Source organism: Microtus oregoni, unplaced genomic scaffold (genome assembly GCF_018167655.1).
Source record: "Microtus oregoni isolate MIOR12 unplaced genomic scaffold, Mior012 000029F_ref0000214, whole genome shotgun sequence".
Lineage (NCBI taxonomy): Eukaryota > Metazoa > Chordata > Mammalia > Rodentia > Cricetidae > Microtus > Microtus oregoni.
The window spans coordinates 7097769-7120416 of NW_024543088.1; the positions used below are offsets into that span (position 1 = coordinate 7097769).

At 38.6% G+C, this 22648-nt stretch overlaps 1 protein-coding gene across 1 annotated transcript; it reads left to right on the forward strand.

Moving 5' to 3' along the window:
• Window positions 1-2719: 2719 nt before the first annotated feature.
• Window positions 2720-13285, forward strand: LOC121464651 (zinc finger protein 431-like). The gene is made up of 5 exons (XM_041677680.1): window positions 2720-2764; window positions 10146-10272; window positions 10464-10524; window positions 11517-13156; window positions 13239-13285. The coding sequence occupies exons 1-5, from the start codon at window positions 2720-2722 to the stop codon at window positions 13283-13285; spliced, it is 1920 nt and encodes a 639-aa protein (XP_041533614.1).
• Window positions 13286-22648: the final 9363 nt, after the last annotated feature.

Here is a 22648-nt window from a genome sequence, read left to right on the forward strand (position 1 = left end):
ATGAGGAAAATAGTCCCAAGAGAAAGCAAAAGCGTCAGAAACAATCACACTCTTACTGTTAAGAGTCCCACAAAATCGCCAAGAAAAGGGGAGGATCGGACTCAGACCCTGTAAGATCCATAATTGCTCTGTCAGACTCTTTGAGCCCTTATGATCCCTTCTTAGTTGCTTCTGTGGGCTGTGTTTTTCTGGCATCCTTAACACCTCTGACTTCTTTGAAACCTCCATCCAAATTTCTGCATCCTTTTAAGTGCTTCAGCTAGTGTGTGGGTGAAGTTCTCTGTTTTTGCCACCATTATTTATCAGAGGAAACCCCTCTGATGACAATTAGACCAGGAAGCAATCTTTGATTATATCAGAGTACAGCTGGGAATCATTATATTGGCCATTGTTTTCTTTTTTGCTACTTCTATTCTGTTCTGCTCTAAATCCCTGAGGCATCAAACTTCTTATTCATTGCCATCCAGGTAATGTTGGTCATGGGTTACCTCTTTTGGCTTGGGCCTCAATTTGCTCCAGTCATTGGTTTGCCACAACATTAATTTAAGTCACCAATTCTCTGGTATATCTTTCAGACAACACAAGTGTGTGTCAAATATTTTATGGTTGGCTTTTTTTCCCAATTCCACCACTGGGAGCTATATGTCATTACAGAAGATGGCTGCTTCAGGCTCCATATTATTAGTTACTGGGAGTTCTCATTAGGGTCACTGTCATATTTTGCAGAAGGTTTCCACTGAACTATGTTTCTATGTCAACCCTAAAAGCTTCCCTTTTCCAGTCATCTCTCCCTGTATTCTTTCCCACTTTCCTTCCATTACTCCTAAGATCCTCCCCATTGGTGCCCCCAGTCCACCCATAAAACCTAGTTTGTTTCTTCTTCTCACGGGAAATCAGTGCATCCCCAGCTACAGCCATCCTTATTACTTACCCTCTGTGGGTCTGTGGATTGTACTGTGATAATTCCTTATTGAATAGCTAATATGCACTTACATGTGAGTATACATCATGTTTGTCTGTGTGGTTCCAGATTTACTTGCTCAGAATAAAAACGACCTCATGAAAGTAGATATCAACAACATAAATGATCAAAAAAAAGTGTGGTAAAGATTAAAGCAATGAATTATAAATAGCTGGATTTAAACTGGCTTAAAAACACTTAAGTAAATTTTCAACACCCTTAGCCATCAAGGGAATGCAAATCAAAACTACCTTAAGAATTCATCTTGTACCTGTCAGAATGGCTAAGACCAATAACACAAGTGACATCTCATGCTGGCAAGAATGTGGAATAAAGGGGACACTTCCCCATTGCTGCTGGGATTGCAAACCTGTATAGCCATTATGGAAATTGATATGGCAGTTCTTCAGATCATTGGGAATTTATCTACCTCAAGACTCAGCTATACCACTGTGGTAGTTTGAATGTAGTTGGCCCCCATAATTAAAGAGGGAGTGGAAGTAGTGGGAGATGTGGCCGTTTTGGTGTGGGCATAGACTGGTCAGAAGAAGTATGTCAGATGACTTGGTGTTGCCACTGAGTCAAGATGGAGGTACTACAGGCTCCAGCGTCATACCTGGCTCTCTGCATATATGCTCTCAGCCATGATGATAATTGACTCAACTTCTGATATTGTAAGTGAGCCACCTCAATGAAATGTTTTCATTATAAGAGTTTGAATGATCAGTGTGATCCTTCATGGAAATAAAAACCTAACTAAAACAGAAATTGGTCCCAGGGACTGGGGTATTGCTATACTAGGCCTGACCATACTTTTGCTTGAAATAATATGAACTTTGGGACTTTGGATTAGGAAAAGTTTTAAATGCATTAAAGACTGCATAATTGACCATACTAAGAGGAGCATGGGAGAGAGTGACCTTGATAATGATATGAAATATCGGGAGCCAGATCAAGAAATTTGAGAGTAGGGTTTTAGTATGTTGCCTAGAAATCATCCTTGTGATATTTCGGTGATGGGAGTGGCTGCAATTTGCCTCCATCCAAAGAACCTACCTGAGGCTAAAGTAAAAAGGTTTTGATTATTCCGTTGGCAGAAGAATTCTCAAAATAGACTAGGATAGACTGTCATGTGGATATTAGTGGTAACTCTACTGAAGACATATAATGAAAGGAGCAGCAGAAAAAGAAAATTTGCTTGAGGAAAAAGGGGCCCCAAAAAGTAGAATTGCAGCTAAATTCGCTGTTCAAGAACATAAACGGATTAAGAAATGGAATAAGGGGAGTGGTGACCTGAAGGAGTGTTGGCACTTGCCTTCAATCCTAGCCTACGGAGAGAGAGACTTATCTCTGCAAATTCAAGGTCAACCTGGTCTACTGAGCAATTCTCAGGACATCCAAGCTTAGGCAGTAAAAGAAAGAAAGCTGGTGAAATATAATTAAATAAGGGGCCAAGTTCCAGCCCCAATGAGCAGCAGAACCTGACAGCTTTGGTCATGTGCTTCTGGCTTAAGTCTTAATGATAGGAGAAAGACATTTAGATCCTCTGGTTCTGGTTGGCTGGGTCTTAAGTATCAGCTGTGATGAGCAAGTTATCAGATGTATTTAAGCAAAATTCTACTTTGCTGGGTACATGATTCTGGTTGGCTGGAGCTAAGAGACCAGCTTCGCTGATGTGAAAATGTCTGGGAAGTGTTTCCTAAGAGTACAGAGAAGCTGTCTTCCAAAGGTAGCCAAGGTTTTACCTCATGCTGCTAGATGGACTTGGTAATATGTGTCAACCTGGTGGTACTGGTTTTGAAGGTATGGATGAAAGTGAGGCATGGCACTGTGGGATGGCAAGAAAGTCCATTGGAGAAGGTACAGTCTTATTGGCACTTGAAGGCCCAGGACTTTGGCATGAAGGGACATGCCACAAAGTTGAGACGTGACACCCTGAGGAGATCCTATGAGAGACCACTGGTGAAAATGCAGCCCAGTTGCAACAGAAGTCCCCAGTGTTTCATAGAAGCCAGCACTGTAATGTGATGAGCAAGAACAGCAGTGGCAGTGGAATTGAGTCATCCAGAGTCTAGAAGACCAGCTGTGTATCCTACAGAGGACAGAGTCAGTGTATTAACAAGACCTATGAGGAGCCTGGGAGATCATAAGCGAATCTTAGATATTGGAAGGATGGAATTTTTTAATTATGCAAGATGCCAGGTTCAGAGGATATCTGATGAGGAGAGCTGCTAATGGGGAATGAAACCAGCCAACAAATAAGATGTGTGTTGGACTCAACAAAGCTGAAAAAAAAATTGGAGAGTGGGAAAGCTGTTGGACATAGAGTTAGTTATCATTATATTGACTTTTTTTTCTTTTTTGTTACTTGGATTTGGTTCTACTTTAGTACTCTGACCCATCCATCTTCTGATTCCTGCACATGTAGGCTTTCATCCTGGCAACCTTGGGCCTCAATTTAGGCCAGTCATTGGTTTGACACTATACCAAACTTGAGCCACCATTTTCCTGGTATATCTTACAGACATAACAAGTTTGTGTCAAATATTTTAGGGTTTCCTAGGATTTCTAGTCCAACCAGTGGGGGCCATATGTGATTACAAAAGATGACTAGTTCAGGCTCCATATCTGAGTTACTGGGAGTCTTCACTAGAGTCACCTTTTAGCTTGTAGAAAGTTGCTACTGCACTGTTTCCACACCACCCCTGATACTTCCTTTTCTTGTTCCAAGTGTAACCACAAAATCTAGTCTAGTTCCTCTTTGCATGAGGCCTCTATGCACCCTCTACTACAGCCATCCTTGTTACTTATTCTCTCTGGGTTTGTTGATTGTACTGTGATTATTCTTTATTCAACAGCTATGGCTATCCTGGGGTTTTTGTTTTTCCATATAAAGTTGATTATTGTCCTCTCCAGATCTGTGAAGAATTTTGATGTGATCTTGATGGGGATTGCATTGAATCTATAAATTGCCTTTGGTAGAATTGCCTTTTTACTATGTTGATCCTCCCAATCCAAGAGCGAGGGAGGTCCATCCATTTTCTGGTATCCTCTTCAATTTCTTTCTTCAATGCCTTAAAGTTCTTGTCAAATAGATCTTTCACTTCCTTGGTTAGAGTTACCCCAAGATATTTTATGCTGTTTGTGGCTATCGTGAAAGGTGAAGCTTCTCTGATTTCCCTCTCTGCTTCCATGTCCTTTGTGTATAAGAGGGTGACTGATTTTTTGGAGTTGATCTTGTATCCTGCCACATTACTAAAGCTGTTTACCAGCTGTAAAAGTTCTTTGGTGGAGTTTTGGGGGTCGCTTATGTACACTATCATATCATCTGCAAATAACGAAAGTTTCACTTCTTCCTTTCCAATTCGAATCCCCGTGATCCCCTTATGTTGTCTTATTGCTATTGCTAGAACTTAAAGCACTATATTGAAGAGGTATGGCGAGAGTGGACAGCCTTGTCGTGTTCCTGAGTTTAGCGGGATGGCTTTGAGTTTCTCTCCGTTTAATTTGATGTTAGCTGTCGGCTTGCTGTATATGGCTTTTATTATATGTAGGTATGACCCTTGTATCCCTAATCTCTCCAATACTTTTAACATAAATGGATATTGAATTTTGTCAAATGAAATCTAATGAAATGATCATATGGTTTTTTTCTTTCAGTTTATTTATATGTTGGATTACATTGATAGATTTTCGTATGTTGAACCAGCCCTGAATCTCAGGAATGAAGCCTACTTGATCATAATGGATAATTTTTCGGATGTGTTCTTGGATTCGGTTTGCCAGTATTTTGTTGAGGATTTTTGCGTCAATGTTCATGAGTGAGATTGGCCTGTAATTCTCTTTCCTGGTTGAGTCTTTGTGTGGTTTTGGTATCAGAGTAACTGTAGCTTCATAAAATAAATTTGGCAATGACCCTTCTGTTTCTATATTGTGGAATACATTAAGGAGTATAGGTATTAACTCTTCTTGGAAGTTCTGGTATAATTCCGCATTGAAACGATCTGGTCCTGGGCTTTTTTTGGTAGGGAGGTTTTTGACAACAGCTTCTAATTCTTCGCAACCAACAGGTCTGTTTAGATTGTTCACCTGGTCCTGGTTTAACTTTGGTATATGGTATTTATCTAAAAAAGTGTCCATTTCTTTTACATTTTCCAGTTTTGTGGCATACAGGCTTTTGTAGTAAGATCTAATGATTCTCTGAATTTCCTCTGTGTCTGTGGTTATGTCCCCCTTTTCATTTCTGATCTTATTAATTTGCCTATTCTCTCTCTCTGCCATTTGATTAGTTTGGATAGGGGTTTATCAATCTTGTTGATTTTCTCCAGGAACCAGCTTTTTGTTTCATTGATTCTTTGGATTGTTTTCTATGTTTCTATTTTGTTGATTTCAGCCCTCAGTTTGATTATTTCCAGTCTTCTACTCCTCCTAGGTGAGTCTGCTTCTTTTTTTTCAAGAGCTTTCAGGTGGGCTGTTAAGTCTCTAATATGTGATTTCTCTGTTTTCTTTAGGTGGGCACTTAGTGCGATGAACTTTCCTCTTAGGACTGCTTTCATAGTGTCCCATAAGTTCGAGTATGTTGTATCTTTATTTTCATTGAATTCAAGGAAGACTTTAATTTCTTTCTTTATTTCTTCCTTAATCCAGGTATGGTTCAGTAGTTGACTGTTCAGTTTCCATGAGTTTGTAGGCTTTCTGGGGGTAGCATTGTTGTTGAATTCTAACTTTAATCCATGGTGATCTGATAAGACACAGGTGGTTACTAATATTTTTTTTTTATCTTTGTAAGTTAGCTTTGCTACCGAGTATGTGGTCAATTTTTGAGAAGGTTCCATGAGCTGCAGAGAAGAAGGTATATTCTTTCCTATTTGGGTGGAATAATCTATAGATGTCTGTTAAGTCCATTTGCTTCATTACCTCCATTAATTCTCTAGTTTCTCTGTTAGGTTTCTGTTTGATTGACCTGTCCATTGGTGAGAGAGGCGTGTTGAAGTCGCCTACTATTAGTGTGTGCGGTTTGATGGCTGCCTTGAGTTTTAGTAATGTTTCTTTTACGTACGTGGGTGCTTTTATATTAGGGGCATAGATATTCAGGATTGAGACTTCATCCTGATGAATTGTTCCTGTTATGAGTATAAAATGTCCCTCTCCTTCTCTTCTGATTGATTTAAGTTTGAAGTCAACTTTGTTAGAAATTAGAAGGCCACACCTGCATGTTTCTTAGGTCCATTTGCTTGATAAGCCTTTTCCCAGCCCTTTACTCTGAGTAGGTGCCTGTCTTTGTGGTTGAGGTGTGTTTCTTGTAAACAGTAGAATGTTGGATCCTGTTTTCGTATCCAGTCTCTTAGCCTGTGCCTTTTTATAGGTGAGTTAAGTCCATTAACATTAAGTGATATTAATGACCAGTGGTTGTTAACTCCGGTCACTTTTTTATTAGTAGGGTTTGTGTGTTTCCCTTCTTCGAGTTGCGCTGGTGAAGGGTCTCTAGATGTCTGAGTTATTGTGGTCATTGTTGGACTCCTTGGTTAGTGATTTTCCTTCTATTATTTTCTGTAAGGCTGGATTTGTGGCTACGTATTGTTTAAATTTGTTTTTATCCTGGAAAATTTTGTTTTTTCCATTTATAGTGAACGAAAGCTTGGCTGGATATAGTAGTCTGGGCTTGCATCCATGGTCTCTTATTTTTTGCAGTACAACTATCCAGGTCCTTCTGGCTTTCATGGTTTCCATAGAGAAGTCAGGTGTAAGTCTGATAGGTTAACCTTTATAAGTAACTTGGCCTTTTTCCTTTGCAGCTCTTAATATTCTTTCTTTATTCTGTATATTTTGTGTTTTGATTATTATATGGCGAGATGTTTTTTTTTTTTTTTTTTTTTGATCCAGCCTATTTGGTGTTCTGTATGCTTCTTGAACCTTCATAGGTACATCTGTCTTCAGGTTGGGAAAGTTTTCTTCTATAATTTTATTAAGTATATTTTCTGGACCGTTGAGCTGCCCTTCTTCTCCTTCTTCTACTCCAATTATTCTTAGGTTTGGTCTTTTTATTGTGTCCCATATTTCCTGAATGTTTTGTGATGAGAGTTTGTTGGACTTGCTGTTTTCTTTGATCAGTGCATTTATTTTCTCTATGTTATCCTCAGAATCTGAGATTCTTTCTTCTATCTCTTGTATTCTGCTGGTTATGCTTGTTTCTGTAGTCTCTATTCGTTTACCTAGATTTTCCATGTCCAGCCGGCGCTCTGTTTGTGTTTTCTTCTTTGCCTCCATTTCAGTTTTCAAGTCATGAACTGTTTCCATTATGTGCTTGATTGTTTTTCCTTGGTTTCCTAGGGTATCATTCACTGATTTACTCAATTCCTCGAACTTTCTGTTATACTTCTCATCCATTTCTATAAGGGCATTTTTTCTATGCTGTTTAAGGGCCTCTATCATTTTCATATAGTCAATTTTTTCTACTTCTTCTTGATTAAGGTGTTCATGTCCTCCTGTTGTGAGGTCGCTGGGTTCTGGTGGTTTCATGTTGTTTTTTCAGATTATTGGGTGAATTCTTGCCTTGGCGCCTGCCCATCTTTTCCTCCGAATGCTCCCCTATGGATCTCCTTTTACAGGATCAGGTCTTCTTGCCCACTGATGTACCTTCCCAGTGATGTCACTCCCCAGTGATGTTTCTCCTGGTGTCCAGATCGGATCTTTGCGCTGCTTGGGTAGCTCGCAAACAAAGGCCCACCCTGCTTGCTGCAGGCAGGCTATGGAGACAAAGGAACTACCGTCCTCCCCTTTGCCCTCCCTATTCGGGTTCGGTCCCAGCGCCCAAGCAGGCTAGGAGGTGCTATGCCGCCAAAGAGGGGAGGGAGGGAGGGAGACAGGGGGTGGGGGATATGGATGTAAGCTGGATGGGATGGGAAGAGAGAGGAGGTATTGGGCAGTATAGCCCCTGCAGGATGACCTGGAAGTGTAGGATGGATCAGGAACGTCTAAGTTCCCTGTTTCCGGCTTATATCTTGGGTATATATCATGTTAGTTAATGTGATTAACATTTACTTTCTCAGAAGGAAAAAAAAAACTCAAGATGCTACACATCAACAAATAAATTAATCACATAAAAATGCAGTTTGGAATTAAACAGAATTCTAAATAGATTGAATCTAAACTGTCTTAAAAACACTTAAGTAAATTTTTAACATCCTTAGCCATCTAGCGAATATAAAGTAAAACTACCTTTAAAATTCATCTTATACCTGTCAGAATGGCTAAGACCAATAACACAAGTGACATCTCATGCTGGCAAGAATGTGGAATAAAGGGAACACTCCCCCATTGCTGCTGGGATTGCAAACCTGTATAGCCATTATGGAAATCAATATGGCAGTTCTTCAGATAATTAGGAATCTATCTATCTCAAAATTCAGCTACATCACTGTGGTGGTTTGAATGTAGTTGGCCTCCATAATCTCCTATAGAGTGGCAGTAGTAGGAGGTGTGGGTTTTTTGGTCTGGGTATGGCCATGTCAATTCATTATCATAAATGTTATAAAAGACTTCACATTTAAACATTTCAGGGACTGTTGCAGCCTATGACAATCATTGAAGTTAGACTAAATACTTTTACATCATGAGGTGACTATAGCCATTTAGAGATCTAGGTCAGAATGTAGTTGATTGAAGGATAAGCTCCAAGATATAATGAGGTATTATTGGTGCCCTTCTTTGTTGTATTTGTGGAACCTTTACTAGGAGAAGGCTTTTTAATGAAATTCCACATTGGGGATTGGATTTACATGTTTATAGCTTCAACTCATATCTGGTTGTTTGTGTCCTGCTGCCATGACTTGACCACCATTATAGATGGTATCACTAAATGACAAAACATGCAGTTGAAGCAATTGCTATTCAGTGTTAATCATTTTTGCTGCTCTGATTTTTATTTTAAATTTTTGTTTTTAGTTTTGTTTCTGAAAGACAATGTTTTTGTGTGTAACTCTGGCTGTCCTGAAAGTATCTCCTTAGACTATCATGACATCCACTGAGAGATATATCCCTCTGCACAGAGAAATTAATAGTGGAGCACATGCTTTGTTTTATGTTTTTTTATTGACTGATGTGTTTGGAATGTAGATTTTTGTAAATTCCAAGCATTTGCTGCTGTGCTGAAAATCCCTATGTCTTAATTTTGAACTGTGGTGGAGGGTATCCTTCTCTTTTCCAGGATAACAGTATCCATGACATTAATACCTGTGTCTTCTGAACCAATGGATTGGAGATGTGTGACATTCTGCCTGTTTTTTTTTAATTCTATGGAATGAGAATGCATTTATTTTGCTACACATGGGTATGTACCAAATGTGTGCCTATTCCTCATAGTGGTCAGAAGAGGCCTCAGAACACACAAAGCTAAAGTAATGGATAGTTATAAACCCTATCTAAGTACTTGCAATTGAACACACTTCTCCGCAAGACCAGCAAGACCACTTAAGTGCTGAGCCAATTTTACTTCCCTGTCATATTTATGATCAATATTTACAGTGGTTCTGTTTTCTTTGGTCCATTTCTAACTGTTCAACATGTACTCCTTTTTAGTAAGGTTTTATTATGCTACAATATAACTGGGCCATGGCAGGTTCTGGAAGATGAATGCAGAACTACAAGAATGCAAAACATTTTGGAGGAACTTTAGTAAAAACCTCTGATTTCTTTTTACATTTTTTTGTTTAAATGATTTTTGGTGAGAAGACAGGGTTTTATTAATGTGTAACTCTGGCTTACCTATAACTCACTGCATAGGTTTTGACTGGCATCCAACTTAATTTAATTCATCTGCTTTTACATTGAGTGATGGTATTAAGATATGAGCCAATATACCCAAGTTTCCCATCTCTTTTCTAGTTAATAATCATCCACACTATTTTTCGGATGTGTTCTCAGTAGTGTTGATCTGCTTGCTTGTCTCTGTCTGTATGTCTGTTCATTGCCATTTCTTTCTCAAGGCTGTATTCTATGTAATGGGCCAAGGAATGGCACATATGAGCCTCCTCTTCAGCTCATTTCTAAAGTGAGTGGTGATTACATTATTTCATGAAAGAACTGTAGGAAGCATAAGAATTATGTGAATATATTACAGTAAAAGAAGTATTCATTTACCATGTCAGGCTCACACTTTGTTTTACTATTGTTTGGATTATTTTAGAATGCAGTGACCTATGATGATGTGCACATTGACTTCACTCGGGATGAGTGGGCCTTGCTCAATCCTTCTCAGAAGAGTCTCTACAAAGATGTGATGCTGGAGACATACAGGAACCTCACAGCCATAGGTAAGACTGTGAACTTCCCTTCACATTTTAATGTAAAGGGACAACTGTGCCTTGGTTATTGATTCTCTTGCATAGTTTTGTTTAAGAAAGAATAAGAATGGGCTGAATAAATACTGCATTGTTTATTTATGATATTACATTTTGCACAATTTCCAATAATATATCATCCATTTTCTGGTACTATATTTTAGGCTATAGTTGGGAAGATCATAATTTCAGAGAACATTGTCCAAGTGCTAGAAGACATGGAAGGTAATTTTTATGTAAATTTTGATACAAATTTCCATTGAAAAAAATTAATGTGTCCTGACAGATTTTAAGCAAGACAACAGTAATAAATAAGAACAGCTTGAAATGTATTGATCATTATCAATTTCTCACAAAGTCATATGCCTTCATATCGGGTAGCTGTTCGGTGTTTTCAAGGCATTCCTCTCAAAAAAAGAAGATAAGGAAACAATGTTTTACTGATACCACCAATTGAATCATAGCCCCATGAGAACTATGCCATAGAAATGTCAATTCATATAGTTTATGCAACTCCAGTACTGCAAAAGGCATAGACATTGAATAGATGATAAGTATATGTCCAAATCTGTATGAGAAATAGAGTCTGTAGTAAAGCTAGAGTTACTCATATACCTGTGGCTTTGCTAACCTTATTGAAATGGTTAGTTTATGAAAGTCAAAAAGGCTTCTGTGGAGAAACCTAAATCCCTACTCCACATGTTTGTGAGGAACAAAAACTCAAATTGTGTGAATTCAATGGAAAAAATCATTTATTTGTTCTTCCTTTAATAAGAATATCATATGTCACTCTGAACACAAGCAAGTGAGCATGTGAATATGTGAAGAATGACTGGAACTCTCTCAGAATAATGAGAAAATATGAAAGAAATTTAGTATTTCAACCTTGGGTAGACATGTTGAATGTGATACAAGGTTATATTTAATTAGTTTTCCAACTTCATTGGAAAGACATCAACAAACTCTCACTGAAGAAAAGCCCTATGAGTGTTGGACTGTGTACTTACTTTGTTTATCCTCGTTCTCTTTGTTATGCAGTATCTATTAAACTATAAGACAATCTTAGAATGAAATAAGTATGGTAAAGCTTATTTAAAACTGAGTAGTTCTAGTTTTTTCAAATACATAAAAAGTCTCATATAAAATTAATTCATACAGATAATAAAATTCACTAGAGTAATGCATAAATTTTTTATATGTTCCAGTTATCTTTGCAGGTATGAAAGAAGCCATACTGGAGAGAAACCCTCTGAATATGCACAATGTGTTAAATCCTTTGCATGTTACAGTTTTCTTCACAGGCATGAAAAAATTCATTCTTCAGAGAACCCATATGATTGTATTCAACATGATGAAGCCTTTGCATGCTGCAGTTGTCCTCAAATATTTAAAAGAGCACATGCTGGAGAGAAACACTATGAGTGTAATCAATGCAGTAATGTTCTTGCCAGTCATGGTCAGCTTCAAAAACATAAAAATCCACATTCTGGGGAGAAATCCTACACATGTAATCAATGTGATAAAGCCTTTTCACAGAACTATGCTCTCCAACTACACCAAAGAACACATACTGGAGAAAAACCTTATCAGTGTAATCAATGTAGTAAAGCATTTGCATGTCATGACCTACTTCACAGACATGAAAGAACACATAGTGGAGAGAAGCCCTTTGAATGTAATCAATGTGATAGAGCTTTTTCACGGCGCTCTGGACTCCAAAGACATGAAAGAACACATACTGGAGAGAAACCCTATGAATGTACTGAATGTGGTAAATTCTTTGCATATAATCATTATCTTCAAGTACATAAAAGAACACATACTGGAGAGAAGCCCTTTGAATGTAATCAATGTGATAAAGCCTTTTCACAGAACAGTGCTCTCCACATACATCAAAGGACACATACTGGAGAGAAACCTTATCAGTGTAATCAATGTGATAAAGCTTTTGAGAGTCACGGCCAGCTTAACAGACATAAAAAAACACATACTGGAGAAAAGCCATTTGAATGTAATGAATGTTATAAAACTTTTTCACATCGCTCTAAGCTCCAAATACACAAAAGAATACATACTGGAGAAAGACCCTATGAATGTAATCAATGTGGAAAATCCTTTTCCTATGTCACTGTTCTCCAGCTTCACAAAAGAACACACACTGGAGAGAAACCTTATCAGTGTAATCAATGTGATAAAGCCTTTTCACAACTTAGTAGTCTCAAAAAACACAAACGAACACATACTGGAGAGAAACCGTATGAATGTAATGAATGTGAGAAAGCCTTTTCACAGGATAGTAGTCTCAAAAAACACAAAATAACACATACTGGAGAGAAACCATATGAATGTAATGAATGTGATAAAGCCTTTTCACAGAACAGTGCTCTCCACATACATCAAAGGACACATACTGGAGAGAAACCTTATCAATGTAATCAATGTGATAAAGCTTTTGAGAGTCACGGCCAGCTTAACAGACATAAAAAAACACATACTGGAGAAAAGCCATTTGAATGTAATGAATGTTATAAAACTTTTTCACATCGCTCTATGCTCCAAATACACAAAAGAATACATACTGGAGAAAGACCCTATGAATGTAATCAATGTGGAAAATCCTTTTCCTATGTCACTGTTCTCCAGCTTCACAAAAGAACACACACTGGAGAGAAACCTTATCAGTGTAATCAATGTGATAAAGCCTTTTCACAACTTAGTAGTCTCAAAAAACACAAACGAACACATACTGGAGAGAAACCGTATGAATGTAATGAATGTGAGAAAGCCTTTTCACAGGATAGTAGTCTCAAAAAACACAAAATAACACATACTGGAGAGAAACCATATGAATGTAATGAATGATAAAGCCTTTACACAACTTAGTAGTCTCAAAGCACATAAAAAAACACATACTTTACATGAAACATATGAATAAAATCAATGTTGTAAAGACTTTTCACAACTTAGTAGTCACCAAAATCATTAAAGAACACACACTGAAGTGAAATCTTATGAATGTAGTCAATATGATAAAGCTTTTGCATGTGATGGCCAGCTTCACAGATAAAAAAAAAAACACACACACACATACAAAAGAGAAGCCCTTTGAATGTAAGCAATGTGATAAAGATTTTTCACAGAGCTCTAAACTTCAAATACAGAAAAGAACACATAGCAGGAAAAAAACAACCCTAGGAATGTCATCAATGTGAAAAAGCCTTTTAATATGTTAGTAGCCTCCAACTTCACAAAAGAATATATACTGGAGAGAAAGCTTATGACTGTAATCAATGTAAAGTCTTTACATCCACCAAGGAACACATGCTGAATATAAACCGTACAAATTTAGCTAATGTGGTAAAACCTTTATATGTGTCATTAGGCTTTGAAATCATGAGAAAAAACATACTGCAGTGAAACTTTTTTTTTTTGAGACAAAGTTTTTCCATAGTATTGTAGTCTGTCTTTGCACTCACCCATAGAAGAGGCTCACCTTGCACTCAGAGATTTGTCTGTCTCTGCCTCTCTAGTGCTGGATTAGAGGGGTGTGCCACCACAGTCTGACCAGAGGAACTCTTTAAGTATAATGAGTGTGCTAAAGTTTCCCTCTTCTTGGTAGGCTTTATACAAGAGTAAAACTTTTAGTAAATAATAGGTCTTTTAAAGCCTTTGCATATCACAGTACTCTTTGAGGACTTGAGAAGATTCATATTGAAGGGAATGTGACTATACATGTTTGGTAATATTTTCAGGCAGCATACAATTATGTAAATAAAACTGTAAAGAAAAACATCTTCAAGTGTCAGCCGTCTGTTTAAGCATTATGAGTTTTCTACTTTGTTTGTACCAGTAAAATTATATGGATAGTTGTTCTGTGAATTCATTGATTTCACACTTTTCTTCAATTACATAAATGCACTTATCCAAATGTAAAATTTTATAGATGTGTATGAGGGGGCCTCTTCTGTGTCTGTGATAAAGCATAATGTCTAAGTCAATTTTTTAATTTAGAGTTTAATTTGACTTTGGGTTCCAGAGGTTTACAGGATCACCATGAAAATGTCATGAAAACATGTTCAGAACTCACATCCTCTGTCTGCAGCACGAACCAGGGGTAGGAACTTGAAATGACATGTGGATGTACACCCTTAGCCACAACCCCCATGGCATATTTCTTCCAGGAGTACTGTGTTTCCTAAATCTTCCCAAATGTTGCCAACAATTTAGAAAGATTAATTTCTCTAACTTCAAGTCTACATGCTTGCCTTTTCTTACACAAACCCATTCTTGTTGAAGAAAAACTCTGTAAGTAAACCTTTAAATGCCTTAGCATGTGGGTTACAGGGATGAATGCCTATTAGAGAAACATTCATGACTGAAAATTGCAGTCTGTTTTTGGTATATTTGATAATAAATTTATTTAATTTAATTGTGTGATGTCCTTGTGTTTGTGTGGTATATGAATGTTCATGCTTTTTCCCAAGAAGGTTAAACCGTTGTGTATTCCTGAAGCAGGAAGTACAGGAAGTTCTCAAAAACCTGATGGAATAAACTGAATATAACTGCTTTTTCATGTTTCTAGGCCTGTAAATATTTTTCAAACTTTTTAATCATCTTGATATCAGGAATCAGGGAAGAACTCATACAAAAGACAAACCCTCTTCATGTAAATTATCTGTTACAGACTTTAGACATCACAGTTGGCATAGTCTCAAGAAATTTTTGTCTCATGTGTTTTTCATAATTATTTACTATCATCATTCAAGACTGATGGTAGAGATCACTGCATTGTGTTTTCCAATTTGCAATGTCGGAGATAGATATTCAAGTGTTCTATAGGTTTAGCGAATCCATTAAGTGAAGGTTATTTTGTGGTCTTTGTATTCCTGCTGTGGCTGGTTTTACTGAGAGATAGGTAATTTTCTGCTGAAATATATAGAATGAGATGCCCATCATCTAAGTGTTACATTGTTCACTAAATATCAGGCAGTGTGTGATCATGCTTTTCAAGTAAGGGTGTCTGTTAAAGGGGAGGTAATTGTTTTTCTTTGTTTTGTTTTCCATATCTTTACAAATTCCCTTACAATGTTATCCAGGCTTGCTTATATGTCAATAATTAGTTATGGATATATTCAAACTAATAACTCTCATGTGTTAGTTACTTGAGTGTAAGTATAAAGGTCGATGATATATCCCAACATTTGCTCTTTTGTCAACACTTAACAAAATTAATGTTAAAATGCTTAATAGAGAATATAAAAAAACATAAAATACCTCATGTGTATTCAAAACAACCTTTTCTTCAAACTGGTAGAGGTATAATAATGTAGAAAAATAAGCCATCAATTGCATATTTCACAGTATAGCTTGATATCCTAATGGTATATATACATAATTTAAAGTTCTATAAATCTTCCTGTCCCCATTAGTTATCCATTTGTTACTTCATCATAAATTGGTTCCTTCTAAGGGAATTGTTCAGAGATGCTAGATAATGTAAAATCAATGAGATTTATTTGAAAAAAGCTTCTGTTATATGTATGTGATACGATTATGGGGTATTAGGCCTGACTAGTATGTGGAGACCATAAAACAAGATTGTTGTGTTGACTTTTGGCTCTCTTTATATGGTGATCGAGATTAGGTTACCAGCTTTGCACACCATACACATTTCTCACTGGTATATCAACTCGACCCGATGAGTTAAGACATTAAGTCAGTAAAATATTGTCTTCTTTTTAGATTGTAAACATGTTTTCATTGGAGACTAGAGGAAAACAGAACACTTGGAATAATAAAACCTTTTTGCAATTGAAAATGATAAACTGCTATCACTTTTTTCCTTATTCCTTTTTTGTGGAATATGTTATTCTGAGACATAAAATGAAGTGACTCTAACACTTGCACAATTAGGCATTTACAAAGAGCTGTAGAGTATTGAATTGTTAGTGAGATTGTTTTGCATGTGGAAGTCAAATCAAATGGCCTGAGGGCAATGCTTGTGGTATACCTGAGAATAAGTTTACCTTTTTTTAGGATGTATTACTGCTATGGGAGAGTAATCTTTTATCTTGTCCCTTGTGTTATTATTTTTTCTTTTATTTTCTTGAGCTATACATTTTTGTCTACTCCCCTTCCTGCTCTCCCCTCCCATTCAACCCTCTCTCATGGTCTCCATGCTCCCAATTTTCTCAGGAGACCTTGTCTTTTTCTAAACTTTCCATGCAGATTAGATCCATGTATGTCTGTCTTAGGATCCTCATTGTTGTCTAGGTTTTCTGGAATTGTGAATTGTATGCTGATTTTCTTTGCTTTGTGTCTAAAATCTGCTTATGAGTGAGCACAAATGATATTAGTCTTTTTGGGTCTGGGTTATCTCACTCAATATGATGTTTTCTAGATCCATCCATTCGCCTGCAAATATCAAGATGTCATTATTTTTTTTCCTGTGTTTAATTTTTTCTCCATTGTTTAATAAACCACATTTTCTTATCCATTCCTTAATCAAGGGGCATTTAGGTTCTCTGCACGTTCTGACTATGACAAACAATGCTGCTATGAACATAGTTGAGCACATGTCCTTATGTTAAGCATCCTTTGGATATATACCCAAAGGTGGTATTGCTGGATCTCTAGGAAAGTTGTTTTCTAATTTTCTGAGAAATCACCATCCTGATACCCAAAACAACTGTACCACATTGCACTCCCATTAGCAACTGAGGTGTGCTTTCTTTACCCAACAACCTCTCCAGCATAAGTTGTCATTAGTGTTTTTGATCTTGGCCATTCTTACAGGTGTAAGATGGAATCTCAGAGTTGTTTTGATTTGTATTTCTCTGATGACTAAAGATGTTGATCATTTCCTTAAGTGTCTTTCAGCCATTTTAGATTCATTTGTTGAGAGTTCTCTGTTTAGGTCTGTACTCCAGATTTTTATTGTTCTTTTGATGACCAATTTCTTGTGTTCTCTGTATGTTTTGGAGATCAAACCTCTGTCTGATGTGGGCTTAGTGAAGATATTTTCTCATTCTCTAGGCTACCATTTTGTCTTGTTGACTCTGCCCTTTGCTTTACAAAAGCATTTCAGTTTCAGGACATCCCATTTATTGTTTCTCTCAGTGTCTGTGCTACTGGGGTTATATTTAGAAAGTGGTCTCGTGCCAATGCATACAAGTGTACTTCTCACTTTCTTTTCTGTGAGGTTCAGTGTGACTGGCTTTATATTGAGGTCTTTCATTCATTTGGAATTGAGTTTTGTGCATGGTGACAGATATGGATCTATTTTCATTTTTCTTCATGTTGATATCCAGTTATGCCAGTACCATTTGTTAGATATGCTTTCTTTTTTCCAATCCCACACCAGTTCAGAATTATGAGTAATAAAGCGGTTGTTCATTTATGAGGAAAACTTACAGATCACTTTCCAAGACAATCCTCTGTGTGAACAGGAACAGAGTCTTGCAGGTGGAAGAAGGAGCCAGAAGTAAGAGTGGGCATACATTTACAGCTGCTTTTACAGTATAAGGGGCCACACCCAAGTGGGCTTTTTACTTAAAGGTTATTGGCTGAAAGAGCAGAATGTGCTCCCATAGCACCTCCCCCTTTTGTTTAAATAAGAGAGTTCCAAACCCAATACAAAACTATATGCACTAGGAACAGATATCATTTATAATTAGAAATACAACCAGCATAAGCAATATGCAATAAACAAGCTAAATATATTGTCCTATATAGTCTAAGTCTTACATAGAAAATGGGTTTGGCTAGATCTTAAAAGGAGAGTAACTACAACTATCTAATTTTCAACCCTATCAAAGGCCTGAGAAGGGAGATGATATTATTTGAGTGTCTGCGTTACCCTCTCTGCCACTGTACCATAGGCCACTGTACCACAGGCATGCCGGGCAAGGGCCTGAAGATTGAAAGAACACACAAGAGACCTGATCTGAAAGGAGATTAAGCTGAATTCCATTTATTCATCCTTAGGGAAATCCTTAAATACCTAGCTCCTGCACAAGGAATTCCCCCCAGGCAGGTGGGAAATTGCCACACCGAAGATGGAGTAAACAATGCCTTATAGCTAATCACCAGGCAGGGCAGGGGGAGCATAGAAACAAACAATGTTTTAGCTGGCCAGCCAGAAACTCCTCAAGACGAAACACAGGAGCAGGGGTAGACCCATGGACCCTACAGGTCCCCCTTTTATATAAATTATATGACTAGGTTATTATATGACTATCCAAAGGTGGCATTGAATGTGAGGCAATACCCCTTATCTGTCATGGGAAAGTGTCCAGGTCAAAACATTTCCTGCCTTAGGTTGGGATAGCCCCCCTAAAAACCTTTCCTGTCATTGGCTCACTAGTCACCCATCACTGAGTTCAGCCAGATTTGCACTGAAAGATCCTTCGGGGCAATAACTAAGAGGACTCGCCATGTGGTGACATTGACCTGAGCTTCTCTTTGGCTCTGGCACCATGGAACCATGAAGATGATGCTCCAGCACATATAAGCTCTCCTTAAGGAAACAGTGCCTGCTCAATCCTAAATAAGACTGCCCAAATTGGACCCCTTTAAGTAAGGTCTCAGAACTGGTGGGAGGAACCCTGGTATAGTTAACTAAAATAATCTTAAGAGTCAATTTGTAAATTGTGCACTCCAGGATTCGTGAATAACAGCAATAACCCTTTTACTGTATAACCCAGTAGTAGTCTTTAACCAAAACCAATTGCAAAACTAACTGCAATATTCATTTTTAAATTAAGCTCAATTTGAGTGGTCAAGGCATTTGCAACCTGCCCTGATAAGGTATCCATTGTGCTAGCAGATGCAACTGACTGACTAAGGTGAAATCTAGCAGCTCTAGCTGCTGTGGCAGCCACAGCAATGGCTGCCATTATCATGGGATGTGTTGATAGAGGAACAATCCTTGGCACTCAGACCACCACAGTCAGGACCTCAGGATCCCAGCAACTCTTCAGTTGACAAGCCAGTATCTATCTGATCTCTTGGCTCCATCCTGTCTTCAGGCTTCTGGACAGGAAAATCCACAGCATGCACCAGATGCTCAGGTACCCATACTGGATTGTCATCATCCTGCGGGAAAACACAAACAGCCCCTCTTCCCCACACCAGTACAGGATCTAAACCAAACCAAGTGCCATCTGCTAGATTCTTCCATTTGCCATGAGGCATCCTGGAAGAAACTGGCTGCCGATGCCGGTCAGCAGCATACAAGATTAAGCATCAACATTCGAAAAATTTAAAATGTGTAAAATAAAAGACAAATGGTCTCTGGGGGTGGAACCATATTCCCCCTTTTTTGTTTTATGCAAATAGGCTTTGAGCATATGATGCACTCACTCCACTATAGCTTGTCCTTGAGAATTATAAGGTATTTCTGTTTTATGAGAAATGGAGAACTCAGCAAAATTTAGCAAAGCCAGAGTTGGTGTAGGCTGGCCCATTGCCAGTTTTTACAGTTTTTGGAACTCCCATGTAGGCAAAAGCCTGGAGACAGTGACTTTAACATCCCATGATTTTTCTCTTGTATGTGCTGAAGCAAACATATTGCATATGCCCAAAAGAAGGAACATGGGCAAAATCCATTTGCCATAAATGATTAGGGGAAAGCCCATGAGTATTAACTCCCAAATGAGGAACAGCTGAAAGTTCTGTACACAGAGAGCATTTTTAAACAACATCAGTGGCCTGCTCTTGAGATATCTTAAAATGAAATCTTAAAGACCCAGCATTGAGATGAAAACGATTATGGGCTTTTTCCGCAGCTTCATAAGATTCTTGACTAACTGCACAAATTTGGCAAGTAAGCTGATCAGCCACTGCATTCCCCTCACTCTTCATCCTTCCAACCTAAATATTGGGTACTGCACTCTGGAGAACTGGCCATTCCTACCCCCTGTAATGCCGTAGAGGTCAGGGTGCCAGCCAGTGTTTTTTTTTTTTTTTAAAGATTTACAACAGTAGTTGCTGTTGAATTTATTACAGGAAGTTGGTTGTATGATACTTCCAAGTTGTTACTAGGTGGTGATGCAGGCCAAGCCAAGGGTTGAGGAACATTCTGGGTTTCTGCAGGCAAGGTTCAAAGAGCCTGAGATGTGGCCAGGACATCAGGTCAGATGGACGGCATTCCTCACCAACAGATTCTGGGCACCGACTTCACAGCCAGGTGCACACACTGACTCATGCTGTGTATAGAGGGTGTGGCCCCATCCCATCCACCCTTTCCTTCTCTGCTGTGCTGTGACTACAGCAGCCTGTGCAGAAAGTGTGCACCTTCTTTAAGGGACGCTTGCAAACATTCCCTGATGCCCAATTATTTCAAGACAGTTTATTTCCAAAATGCGTCACAACATTAGCTTTTGGCCCATTCTGCCAAATGTACAAGCTACAAATGCTTGCTTAGCAGCTGAGGGGCACACGTTAGTATCATGTCTAAAAAGTGATAAAAATCCATATAAAACAAATATTCAAAGTTTCCATAGGAACACAGGTAAGTGTGACCCATCTCCTAGCATTCCACACTGCATCCGTGCCAACCCTAATCTTACAAAGAAATTCCAAAACTAGCAGTAATTAAGTTAAATGGTCCCCCCAGATCCCTTAACTCAAGCTAAACTTGCAGGTAAGAGCTACAAGAATGGTATCTACACATTGATACTGGTGGAAGCACAGGCTACTGGGTGATGGTCCATCCTGCTCTCCTGGGCACAAGACATGGGCAGAGTGCCAACATCCTGCTCCTCCTCTTCTGGTGGGAAGCCGTGGCTCTGGATCTGCTTCCTGAGTTGCCACATTCCAGCCAGTGTATTTTTAGCAATCACAGAACTATCAGCCCCTGTATCTGGAAGGCCTTGGAACTTTTTCCCAGTGATTGTTAATGTAAACATGGGGTGGTTCTCTAAATAAGAAGCTCAAATAGTTCCAGGGAATCCCATGGAGCCAAATGCCTTGTCCCCTCATTCTTGTTTAAAGAATGGATTAGTAGAGCGAAACATGGGCAAAAGCACTAGTCGAACTATTCTTGCTCCTTGAGGATGACAAGGACACTCACCCCAGCTTTAATCATAATTTTAATTTCTCCAGTATAATCAAAGTCTATAATTCCTGGCAAAATTTTATTTCCTTTAAGTGCAGAACTACTTCTACCCAAAACTATACCTATTGAATTCTTTGGAGTAGGTCCAAATACTCCAGTCCCCAAGGCCTACACACCCATTTGTGGGGTCAATACTGCCCAGGTAGAGGTACAGAGGTCTAGTACTGTACTTCCTGTGGTGCCTTGGACAATTCTTTTTTTATCAGTGCAATCTCCTTTTCTAAAATTCCTTCTTCCTCTTCTATATCCCTTTTAGTACTCTTAACTTCCCCCTTCTCAAAGCTGTTAATGGAATTCACAGATTCTATCTCCTGAATCTCCTCAAAGGTTTTGTTCAAATTCTCCAATTGCTTTTACTTTTACATCATCACTGAGAAGAGCACCTCTGACCAAGCGCCATAGTGAAAATATCGCTACAGAGAATTCTTCTGGCCCTCTCTCTTTCAATGCTTTTTGAATGCCAGCCTTTACCTGCTCCAAATCAGTAATATTAAAGCCCCCTGCATGTAGAAACCAGGGACTAAAGTCTAAAACTGTCATAATGATCTCTTACGCTGTCTCAATTTTAATACTCGGGCCTTGTTTCTCTAAAAGAACTAACAACTCGCCTGTTAACCGGCCCCTTAACACTGGAACAGAATTACTTACAGCCATTTTCAATTCACCCTCACCAATTTGTTACCTGCTAGCAAGCCTTCCAAAGGTGATTTCTCAGGGTCCCTCTACTTCCTGATCTCGCTGAAGGGCCTCCAACTGTAATTCCTGATCATACCAGCAGGGTCTCCAATTGCAACACCTGCTCCTGAATTACCCTTTCAGTACAGTTCACACGCCACTGTCCCGTACGCAGCCACTGTACTGTACGCAAGCCGGGCAAGGGCCTGGAAATTGAAAGAACACCCAAGAGACCTGAGTCAGTCGAAAAGAGGTCAGCCAAATTCCATTTATTCAACCTTGGGGAAATCCTTAAATACCTAGCTCCTGCACAAAGAATTCCCCCCAGGCAGGTAGGAAATTGCCACACCCAAGATGGGGGTAAACAATGCCCTACAGCTAATCACCAGGCAGGGCAGAGGGAGCACAAAAACAAACAGAATGTTTTAGCTGGCTGGCCAGAAATTGTTCTCAAGATGAACCCCAGGAGCAGTGGTAGACCCATGGGCCCTACACTTGAGCAGGCAGGAAGTACAATAAAGTAGCTTCCAAAGTAAGCAACATATGACAGAGACA